The sequence below is a fragment of the Odocoileus virginianus genome, chromosome 2 (genome assembly GCF_023699985.2).
Source record: "Odocoileus virginianus isolate 20LAN1187 ecotype Illinois chromosome 2, Ovbor_1.2, whole genome shotgun sequence".
Lineage (NCBI taxonomy): Eukaryota > Metazoa > Chordata > Mammalia > Artiodactyla > Cervidae > Odocoileus > Odocoileus virginianus.
In genome coordinates this window covers 705,388-717,929 of record NC_069675.1, presented here as the reverse complement: position 1 = coordinate 717,929, position 12,542 = coordinate 705,388, and the positions used below count along the sequence as shown (strand labels likewise).

The 12,542-nt window shown below is 37.2% G+C and overlaps 1 protein-coding gene across 3 annotated transcripts in view; it reads right to left on the bottom strand.

The window, feature by feature from the left end:
• The window catches only part of ANAPC1 (anaphase promoting complex subunit 1), a 97,256-nt gene that overhangs the window by 32,443 nt on the left and 52,271 nt on the right, over positions 1-12,542 (bottom strand). For all 3 annotated transcript variants that reach the window (XM_070473993.1, XM_070473983.1, XM_070473998.1), the window contains exons 29-34: positions 10,522-10,756; positions 6,799-6,890; positions 5,357-5,491; positions 5,102-5,184; positions 3,963-4,041; positions 3,103-3,177 (exon numbers count right to left, since the gene is read on the bottom strand). In XM_070473993.1, coding sequence (XP_070330094.1) covers positions 3,103-3,177; positions 3,963-4,041; positions 5,102-5,184; positions 5,357-5,491; positions 6,799-6,890; positions 10,522-10,756 — 699 coding nt within the window. The remainder of the gene's footprint in view (positions 1-3,102; positions 3,178-3,962; positions 4,042-5,101; positions 5,185-5,356; positions 5,492-6,798; positions 6,891-10,521; positions 10,757-12,542) is intronic.

The following is a 12,542-nucleotide window of genomic DNA, read 5'->3' as shown; positions in this document are numbered from 1 at the left end:
CTTTTTTAGGAAGATGTTAGTTACTGTATTTGATACATGCCTTAAGTTCAAGCAAATAAGCAGTTTATAAAGTGACCTTTTTAACCCATTTTTGATGCGAAGTTGCTTCCTACAAGTGGCCCAGCTACAGAATCAATGAGATAACTGGGTGGGAGCCAGGAGAAAGGAGAGGGAGGCATATCAACCAACAGAGCTGCGAACTCGATATATACCCCACTGGGCAACCCTAATACAATAAAGACCAAATTTAAAATTATTAAGTCTCAAGTAAAAGGAATGTCAGAGAGATAACTATATTAAAGTCCAAGGACTACATTTCCACAAAATTTTTAAAAAAGAAGTTACATAAAAAAAGAACTTACATGAATTTTCACTTTCCATTTGAAAATAGTTATTTGTCTACATGTTTAACCTCACTTTGAAAACTAAAAAAACTAAACAAAACTAAACATAGTAATAAAGTCTTCTCAAAATCAGTCTACATGCCAGATGCATCTTAAATGTAGCATAGAATTTAGGATGCTGTCTTGCATTTGCAAAGGATTGACAAACATGCTGAATGAAGGAATAGAAGAAAAAGTATAATTTCATCTTACAATGTACATTTAAAAGCATACTTACCAGAAGAACTGCTACTTCTGACATCTAAATATGCAAGGAGTTAAATGTCTGCTTAACCCACGAATCATGTGACCAGGGCAGACCCAGCCCCCACAGAATTAAAGAACTCAACTGACATTAGAACTGGCACTCAAGAAACAGGGTTTGACATTTGATTCCAAGTAAATTAACTGCTGCTTTAAAGCAAAATGATTTGTGTGTGTGTGTATATGTATTTATGTATACACACACATAAAGATAAGTATGCATGTATGTACGTATGTATCAACACTCCACAGAGGAATACAACAGACACTCGAGTCTTCAAAAAGCAACATGCACGTTTTTACTCTGTTACAAATATTTTCTAATTTTCCTTGTCATGGCTTCTTAGATACAGCCATCATTTAAAAGTGGACATTTAATTTCCAAATACATGGGTTTAAAAAAAAAATGTACAATGTCTCAGACACAAATCAAAATTACTTCACATAAGAAAAAGAAACATGACATACTTCCAGGAGAAAAGACCATAGAAAATCATCCTGAAATGACCATGCTCTTGGCATGAGAAGAGAAGGATTTTAAAGCAGCTTTTCTAACTGGAAGGATAATATGCTCATAATTAATGAAAAGATAGAAAATCTCATCAGAAAAAGTATTAAACTTCAAAAAAAAGTTATATTAAAAAAAGAAAAAAGTAGAAATTACTTAAAAAGGAAAAATGCAAATTTTACAACAGCAAAGTACAGAAATGAAAATTTTAAATTCACTTAATGGACTTAAATAGGAAAATGAAATGCTTGAAAAAGAGTAAGTGAACATAAAGATAAATTCATAGAAACTATGCAATCTGTAGAAATGATATAAAATACAATAGTCATCTGATTTTTGACAGAGGAATCACAGGAATACAATAAGGAAAAGAAGGAATACAAATGGCGTTGGCACAACTAAATATCTATATTTTTTTTTAAAAATGGAAGGCTTAACCCTTATCCTCATGTCAAAAACAAAATTACTGAGGTAAATTACATAATTATACATAAAAGCCAAAACACTGGGCTTTAGAAAAAAAAATCTTCAGGTTAGTCAAATTTTTTTCCCAAGGACACAAAAAAGCATCAACTATAAAATTAAAAACTGATAAATTAGGCATTATCAAATTTTTTAAATTTTATGCTCATCAAAAGTGTTACTAAGAAAATGAATGGGCAAGCCATAGGTTAGGAGGGACATTTGCAAAACATTAATTTGACAAAGGACAGGTTTCCAGAATATATTAAAAATTCTAGCAACTCAGTAAGACACACAAAAATTTTTTTTAACGGGAAAAAGATATAAATAGACACTTTATAAAAAAGACATATGAAGAAGCAATAAGCAAATGAAAACTTTCTCAACATGCAAAATGAAACTACAGGAAAAGATCATTATGTATTAGAGAGCAGAGCTAAAATTAAAAAGACTAACACCACTGGCAAGATGGGCAGCAGTCAACATTCTCATACACCATTGTTACAAGGGTAAAATGGTGCAATGTCTGTGGAGAAAAGTTTACCTGTCCTTAGAAAACTAAATATACCGTCCACAGTATGCCTTAGTAGTTCCAATCCTAAGTAAACACTCAAGAGAAATTAAAATATAAGTCCACAAATTATATTTATGGTAGCTTGATAATAACCAAAACCTAGAACCAACCCAGGTGTTAATAGGAAAAGAGAATGGAAAAAGAAACTGTGGTATATTCATACAACAGGATACTACTTAACAACAAAGGCTAAACTACTGACACACTCAGTAGTATCTCAAAACCATGCTGAATGAAAGAAGTCTTATACAAAAGGGTATATACTGTGACTCCATTAATAAAAAGTTCTACATCAGGCAAGCTTATACAGTAAAATATTAACTGCAGAAGCCAACTGGCTGTATGAGTGTTTGTATAACATTCTTTCAACCTTCATTTTGGAATTTTCTTATTAAAACATTGGAGGAGCATTCTAACACTCTTAAGGATTTATTTTTCAAATAAAACAGTAACAAGGACATGGACAGTTAATTAAAGGGCAATATTTAGTTACAATATTTACAATATTTGGAGTTTTTACAAGAGTCTGCTTATTTTTTTAACTACTTGGCTTGCTGGGTAAATATGCCATAAAATAATTAAAACATGCCATAAAATAATTAAAACAACTTATTATATACAAGACAAAAAATTGTCACAAAGTACTAACTTTGATAAATGCATACTTAACCAGAATAAAAATGTCAAAAACACTTAGGTTTCTAAGTGTTTCTTAGGTTTCTAATCTTCTAAGGAAGGTTGTGCTCTGTGCTCAGCATACAATCTTAAAACAAAAGTTCCTGTGTTTTGAAGAAATATCATAATCATCAATATTGTCTTCAAAAGAAGTATTTTACAGGGTTTTAGAAAATCCCAAGAAATCATAATTTTACATGATTAAAAATAAAATAATATTTATCATACATACGTACTTGAGGAACGTTGCTATCAACCCACTTGGAATTTGGTAAAATATCATCCCACAAAATCAGGCATCGAGCAAGCGTCTTAAAAATGAAATACAAAAAAATTAATTACAGCAGGGGAAGTTCACAGATTTTGTAATGATAATACCAGTAACAGAACAATTTAAGAATTAGTTCCCAACTGATGGAAATTTTCAAAATAAAGCTAAGTATATAGTATCAACCTAAGCCACTCACTAAAATAAACTGAAGGTTTACTAGGCTGGCCATAAAGTTCATTCACATTTTTACATAAGATGTTACAGAAAAATCCAAATGAAGCTTTTGGCCAACCCAATAGATGTATCACAAAAAAATCTAAAACTGAGTTGATTACAACCGAAGTTTGGAGGAGTTGGAGAAAAGTTTTTAAAACTTGCCCCATAAATGAAAAGCCATAAGGAAAACAATGTCTACAGAATTTAAAGCCTATCGTATGCTAAAAACATACATTTAAATGTCAAAAGGAAAATTCTGAGGTAGTTGTGTCAGACAATTACTATCGCTAATTATACCTTTAGTAGTATTACTGTGTTCCTAAAGACAATGAGCAAATGTAAAATAAAGCAGTAATGAAGCCCCACTGAGTTGCTGCTCATTAGGAACTGTGAATAATAATGTGAAAGTTAAAATGCTATTCCAAGTATTACCTGTCAATGTGGTTACCTTACTTAGGAATTCCTACAGCTATATTTGGGAATATTCAAAAGAATACTAAAAATTATATATATACATACATGATGGATTAACAGTAAAGGCTGGCTTATGGAGACATTTTATAGAGACTCCTCAAATTAAGAGAAATGAAAACCTGCGAAGTACCATACCCTCAGTAAGAGGAATTCTGGCTTCACAAAGTCCAGCAAATACATGGTATCTGGAGCCCGGAGCCAGTCTGCAATGGATCTGTTGGTGGTGGACGCCAACAAAAGCATTATTGCTCAAGAAGAGAGTCAGACAGTCAAGCATCACAAGACAGATTTCAGGAATTTTCTTTCCACTCCAACTACTGCTCTATTTTTTCCCCACAATACTTCACATCCTCCAAAGTAATATCTGGTACACATGTATGCCTTACTATAACCTAAGTATTTATTTTATTCACTGAAATATCTCCAGTGTCAAGAAGGCAATGACATATACTTTCATGTAAACAGTAGATGAATAAATCTGCTTTTAAATCCTTAATTTTGCAAACATTCAGTTTGTCTAAAAAATGAATTTACAATAATGAAAAATTTCTTGAATCTCAAACAGTGCTTTTAAATCAAAAGACTTAAAACCCAACTTACTCTTCTACGCAAAATGTAAAAGAATAAAATGCCAAACATCTACTTTCAAGTGCCAACACTAGTTACTGGGGTTGGGAAGGGAGAAGGTATGGTCGTTAAGAAAGCCCTTGAATTAAGCAGAAACCATTTTTATGGATGGGAACCAGGAATATAACAATGCTAAGTATTTCTGATTTCATCAGCTCCCACAACAACATGCAAAATTAATGAAAAGGAATTTGGACATTGTTTATCAGTGACATCAACTATAAAAATGAATAGAAATTGGCAACCGTATTGTCAGATATTAAAATAACTGGCAGAATTTGAGAGCACTAAAGTCAGGCTAATCTAGCACATAGTTTTACTGTGAAGTATACACAGTAAGATAATTTAGTGTCACTACTGAGGTCAGAGCGGGGCTTCCCAGGTGTCTCAGTGATAAAGAACCTGCAGGAGACGCAAGAGATGTGGGTTCAATCCCTGGGTCAGGAAGATCCCCTGGAGGAGGAAATGGCAACCCACTCCAGTATTCTTGCCAGAAACTTCCCACGGACAGAGAAGCCTGGCAGGCTACAGTCCATGGGGTGGCAAAAAGTCAAGACATAATTAGGCGATGGAGCAATTCAAAATCAACTGAGGTCAGACAGGCAGTGACACTGTCATGGCAAGGGATTGGTGGGCAGACTCGGTACCTGTTATTGGTTTTTAAGTAGATCATGGCCAAAGCGAGAGTGGCACCTGGACAAGTCACATCCACATTTATGGTATCTCCTTCCTATCAAAAGAAAAAGTTTATTTGTGTAAAAGAGCTTTGAATTACTCAAATTCTTCTGAACGCTAGCCATGCTTAAAATTAACATATTTACAAATGCTGATATGAAAACTACCGTTTTTTAAAGTAATTCCTTAGTCTCCAGAACTCTGATCTATTGCTTATCTGCACCTACCTTGATCTGGTAACTCGGTGACTTGTGTTTCTCTCTGTGCATCCCAGCTTGAAAGCGCCTGTGCCCTCCAACCATGTACTGGTAGAGCTGCTCGGGCACATTGAGGTCCGACATACCTATCAGGTTACTGCCATGCTGGATAACAAGGGAACAGACGTGGAAGGAGATGTTACAGAGAAAGACCTGTCTGAACCCAACAGCTTCAAAGCTGGGTATCTAGGGTTTTTAATCAATTAAACATTTCTCATGAGTTAATACTCAGTTTACTAATAATTCACATTAAAAATTATATAATACACATGCAAATTAATACTTTCATTTCATAAGATACACACAAGCTTCAAAATATACTTAATTTCACTAACAGTTAAAGAAATTGTCAGGTAGGTAAATGAAACCTGAACTATGAACATCTCAATCGTTTCATTATTGTGCCTATGAACTATTCCAGCAATGATAAGCACAGTAATAAATATAACTTTCTGAACACTTAACTCTCCTCTAGGTGCGATTCTGTGCACTGAACATGGGTTACCTTACCTAACATGAGGACAAGCCTATCAAACAGCCACTGTTTTCCAGGTGAGGAAAGGGAGGCACAGAGAGATCACACCCAAGGTCACACAGCTACTCAGGAGCAGCAGCGGGTCTAAAACAAGGCAGCCTGGCTCCAGTCTAGGGAGCTGCTTAACTACCAGACCACACGGCAGCTAGGAGATGTGACTCTGGTCAGAGCCAGAATTCAGGTCCCCATTCTCAGCGTGACGCTGTTTTCATTGTATCATCTGCCTCCTTAGCTCATGTGTCAGATGTGAAGAGTCAAAAACCTAACTGACAGCTTTCTTTATATAATTTAGTTTCAGTATAACTCTGTATTGGAGGTTAATCAAAGAACCCACATTCCAGCTGACATAGTCATTTAATGAAATGTTTCTAGTAATTCTATACCGTGTCTCCTGAATGGGGTTAAAGATGGGTCAGAGTGATACTGCATTCTCTAACAAAACAGCTGCTAGCGGGGTGACCTTCTGGGATATCAAGGTGCCAAAAGACAACTCTGGTTTATCTCTAGTAACTTCTACAGACTCTTGATGCTTCCCACCAGACTCATGTTTTCACTGGTTTCTGACTGAGAGGGCTGTCACTTCTTCATCTTATGTCTTGAAATCTTTCTGAGAAATTTCATTCCTAGGGCTCATTCATAAACACTTACATCTAAGCTGGGGTCAAGAAATCTGAAAGCCCTACTCTTCACTATAATTTCTATCCATTCCCAAATCTGACACTTTGAAAAATATCCCAAAAGAAGAAAAGAGCTGCTCAGAATCAGGGTCAGCTAAGGCACAGCAGGGCAGAGCAGCATTCAGAGCAATGAGTCAAGGGTGCTGTCTCGACAAGCAGATGCTGTCACTGAAGCATCTGAAGGCAGGAACTCTGCTCACCCCCAGGCAAACCATTCCCAGGGCTAGGCCGGCAGCCAAGGAGTACGACTCTCTGTCCGTGCAGTACTCCATCTCTGGACCAGGGGGCCGTCCTACAAAACAGAAAGCAATACGGTCAGGCTGGTCTCCTTCAGAGCCTACGTCGTGAAAGCTTTAGAGCTAACTTTCCAGTAAGCTGCGTAAGAGCTATGAATTCAATACAACCCCACTGAGAAGATCTGACGTCCTCACCAATGGTGTCCACGACTGCTGGCTTACTACAAAATAAAACCCAAACAGTTCTTCTCATCTGCCAATTTGAAAGGAATGACTTTAAAATACTGCAAAACCTTGGGCTTTACAATAAAACTAAAAAAAAGTTACCAGAAAGTAGGAAGAAGTTTTAACGGGGAGGGATGCTCAAAAAAGCTTCAATTTATAATTTCTTTCCTCTTTCCTTTTGTTCTTGTTTTACTATTTTCAAATTCATTCATTAGATGTGGTAAACACATGTTCAAATACTGATAATGAACAGGAAGGACACTTCAAGTTTTTCAGAATTTTAATTCTTAACCATGCAGTTCAGTTCAGTTGCTCTGTCATGTCGAACTCTTTGCAACCCCATGGACTGCAGCACACCAGACTTCTGGGTCCATCACCAACTTCCAGATCCAGACACTTAGTATGAATCTATATAATACTAACCTCTACTATGATAGAATTTTTCTGTACTGATGCCAAAAGTCTGACTGGATGTAAAATTCATACTTTTAAAAAGTACCCTTTAATTCTAACTTCACCCTCTTTAAAATGAAGCAAAATGCATTATATTATATATATTATATCCAAAAAAAAGTTCACATTCCTAGAATTTCATCCCTAGAAAAAATTTTTTCAGAGAACAATTATATACATGCAATCAGTCAAATGTTTATTGCTTAACAGCAAAGAATTAAAAACCACCTAAAACTCCTGAAAATAAGAAAATGATTGGGCAGTTTAGAGAACACCAACTCAATGAGCTATTACACAATATAAAATTAATTTTAAAAGCCATTTATGATAATAATATATGAAAAGGACAGTACAAAAATGGTATCTTCTAATTATACAAAGAGCATATGCCTATGAATCCACATGAATCTTTCACAGGTAATATACAATCTTCTATACACAGTATGAAAGAGCTAAGGCTGTGAGATATGTGTGATATTAGCATTAGATATCATCATGATACAGCCAAAGAACGTTACACTACCCCATAGATGAATAACTTTTTAAAGCCAGTCCTGAGGACCTTCTATTTCTCAGACCAATCACTTAAGCTATTACATATTTTGGTAACAGGAAATTTTGTTTTGTATTTATTTCACCACTATAGTAGAAATAGAGGAAAAGAACAGAATGGGAAAGACTAAAGATCTCTTCAAGAAAATTAAGATACCAAGGGAATATTTCATGCAAAGATGGGTACAATAAAGGACAGAAATGGTATGGACCTAACAGAAGCAGAAGATATCAAGAAGTGGTGGCAAAAATACACAGTAGAATTGTACAAAAAAAATCTTCACAACCCAGATTATCATGATGGTGTGATCACCCACCTAGAGCCAGACATCCTGGAATGCAAAGTCAAGTGGGTCTTAGAAGCATCATTATGAACAAAGCTAATGGAGGTGATGGAATTCCAGTTGAATGATGCACTGAAGTGCCAGCAAATTTGGAAAACTCAGCAGTGCCCACAGGATTGGAAAAGGTCAGTTTTCATTCCAATCCCAAAGAAAGGCAATGCCAAAGAATGCTCAAACTACCGCACAATTGCACTCATCTCACACACTAGCAAAGTAATGCTCAAAATTCTCCAAACCAGGCTTCAACAGTACATGAACCGTGAACTTTCAGATGTTCAAGCCGGATTTACAAAAGGCAGAGGAACCAGAGATCAAACTGCCAACATCTGCTGGATCATCAAAAAAGCAAGAGAGTTCCAGAAAAACATCTACTTCTGGTTTATTGACTATGCCAAAGCCTTTGACTGTGTGGATCACAATAAACTGTGGGAAATTCTTAAAGAGATGGGAACACCAGACCACCTGACCTGCCTCCTGAGAAACCTGTATGCAGGTCAGGAAGCAACAGTTAGAACCAGACATGGAACAACAGACTGGTTCCAAATAAGGAAAGGAGTACATCAAGGCTGTATACTGTCACCCTGCTTATTTAACTTATATGCAGAGTACATCACGAGAAACATTGGGCTGGATGAAGCACAAGCTGGAATCAAGACTGCAGGGAGAAATATCAATAACCTTCAGATATGCAGATGACACCACTCTTATGGCAGGAAGTAAAGAAGAACTAAAGAGCCTCTTGATGAAAATGAAAGAGGAGAATGAAAATGTTGGCTTAAAACTCAACATTCAGAAAACTAAGATCATGGTATCTGGTCCCATCACTTCATGGCAAATAGATGGGGAAACAATGGAAACCATGACAGAGTTTTTTGGGGCTCCAAAATCACTGCAGATGGTGACTGCTGCCATGAAATTAAAAGACGCTTGCTCCTTGGAAGAAAAGTTATGACCAACCTAGACAGTATCGGACACAATGAGTCGGACACAACTGAGCAACTGAACTAAACTGATAGTAGACTACATTGTTGATCCCAACTCGTTCCTGCCCTACAGTGCTCTTATATAAACATACACTCTACTGATAGAGTCTCCCAGTGTACATGAACACTCATGACCGGCTTTGACCTAGGAGCCTGGCTGGCATAATATAAGCAAAGGTGCAAAACATGCCTCGATTATTTGGTTCTCCCACTTGCCCTTCTGTCATCACCATAAAAGCAGCACACCCTCCAGTCTGGATCCCAGAAAAAGTTATTTCGAGCAGAGTCTGAGCATCAGACCCATAGATCTAGAGCCTGAAGCCAACAGGCCCAGGCCAATTTTGTGGCAATCCTGAAATACATATAGAAAGATCCTGAACAGGGCAGAACGATATATGTAAGTACATATCTAAACTACTGAATGCACTAATAATGCTAAGAGCATCTCCATTTGTCAGAAAAAGATGACAACATCAAAGACACATTTCCAAAAAATGGAGACTCAGCTGAAAACACAACAACTAAGTTTCATCACTAACATACACACTAGTACATAAAGGAGAAAAGGAGGCGTCAATCACTCCCATTCTGTTAGAAGTGCTGTTGTCCAAGAGAATAAACACTGTGCTTTCAGGGATCAAATCAACTTTGAATTTGTAAGTGCAGACCACTGCTGGACAATGCCTGGCAAAGATACAGCAGGATAAACAGCATGCTCACATATGATTAAGACCATAGGCGGGAATTCCAGGGCGGTCCAGAGGTTAGGACTTTGTGCTTCCACTACTGGGGTCCTGGGTTCAATCCCTAGTCAGGGAACTGAGATCCCTCAAGCCGCATGGCACAACCCCCTTCCAAAAAAACAGACCACAGGCCACCTCATTAAATGGGGCCACGTGAGCTCAGTAATGGGCTGGCAAACAGTAAGCATGCAGACTAATAACCTGCAGAGTAACATCAGCCTTGGAAAACACTATCTATAATTTTTTCTTTATTAGTGTAGCTCATTCTATGCTTACAAAAGGTACTATTTTTTCCTTCCTTTCTATAATCTTACTATCATTTTACTTTGGCTCCTGTGGAATGGGAAATAAACACTTACAAAACCATTAGCGCTATTAAAGTCATACCTATTTCAGCCAACAGGACCTCTGCGGTATGCCTGTGAGCTGTCCCTTGATACACAAGGCCGATGCCAACCACTGCAGCCACCTGGACATTGTGAGGAACATCAAGCTCCGTGGACGTTGGGGGCAGGAGAGCAGGAATGTGGATGCTAAGAAGCCGGGTAACTGACATATCCATGGTGCCTAGTTTAGCAGCAGCCACACCAAGAAGGAGTCCAATACTTGTCATCTCATGACCCTAAGACAGAAAAGGGAACAGTGACTTAAGTCACTACCAAAACAAATATGCAACTTTCGCAAAATACTTCCTTCCAGTACTTTTAAGTACTTTTATGTGACAAGCACAGTGACAGGCTCCAAGAATACACAAGCAAAGTAAACAGAAATGGTCCCTGCTCTCATGAAGTTAGTGCCCCTGGGGGAGAAAATGTGTTAAGCTAACAAATATATATTATTAAAAACTCACTGAATGAAAAAGATAAAGATTACATGAATATTTTAACAGACCCTAATTTATTTTAATTGAAGTACAGTTGATTCAGTGTTGTGCCTAATCTCTGCTGTACCGCAAAGTAACTCAGTTATACACATGTGTACATTCTTTTTTTATATTCTTTTCCATTATGGCTCACGTCAGAAGACTGGATATAGTTCCCTGTGCTATACAGTAGGACCGTGTTGTTTATCTTCTAAATGTAACAGTTTGCATCTACTGACCACAAACCTCCCATCCATCTCTCTCCTTCCCCCTTTCCCCCTTGGCAACCACAAGTCTGTTCTCTGTGTCTGTGAGTCTATTTCTAACAGAGCCTAATTTAGATTAAGAGGAACCGGGGTATCATTAGACATCTCCAAAAAGTAAACTTACAACAGAATGAGTACAAGTTAGCCAGGAAAGGTGGCAAAAGTTGGGGGAGGGGTGTCACTGAGATTTAGAAAGTAAGAGAAAATGATGTCAGGTGAGGGAATACATGCAGATAATGCCAAGATGATTCAAAAATAATGATGCTCGGTTGATGACAAGCATGTCAAGACATTTCAATGGGAAGAGTTTTTTCATAAAAAGGTGCTGTAACAACTGTAGAGCCACTTGCAAAAGAAGGAAACTGGACTTCTTTCCTTACATTAGACATAAAAATTAACTTCAAGATGTAACTAAAAGTAAAAAACTCTTAAAAAATACGACTGCAAATCTACATAACAAGTATAAACCCAAGTTACCTTGGGTTAAGCAATAACTGATTAGGTAAGACACCAAATGCACAGCAACCAAAGGAGAAACAGATGAGTTGTTGTTGCCGCTGTTTAGCAGCTAAGACATGTCCGACTCTTTGTGACCCTACAGACTGTAGCCCGCCAGGCTCCTCTGGCCGTGGGACTCTGCAGGCAGGAATACTAGAGCGGGTTGCCATTTCCTCCTCCAGGGGATCTCCCCGATCCAGGGATCAAACCCACATCTTTTGCATCTCCTACACTGGCAGGCACCAGTGTGCCTGCCTGGGAAGCCTAGATGAACTGGATTTCATCAAATTAAAAACTTTCGTGCTTCAAAGACACTACCAGAAAGTGAAAAGACAACCCAAGAGACAACACAATGGGAGAAAATTTTTGCAAATCATGTACCTGTTAATGGTCTGGTACACATAAGGAACTCTTATAACTCAACCAATTAAAACTAAGCAAAGGATTTAAACCGACATTTCTCAAAAGACAACATATAAATGACCAATGAGCACATATAAAAATGTTCAGTATCATTAGCCATCAGGGAAATAAACGCAAACCAAAACCAAGATGAAATATTACTTCACACCTACTAGGGTGACTAAAATTAAAATGACGGATAATAACAAGTGTTGGCAAGAATGGAGAGAAATTGGAACCCTTACGTAATGCTTGTGGGATTATAAAACAGTGCAGCTACCCTGGAAAACAGTTTGGTAATTCTTAAAAAATTTAAAGAGTTACCAAATGACTCAGCAATTCTACTCCTAGAAATATACAGAAGAAAAATGAAAACATTC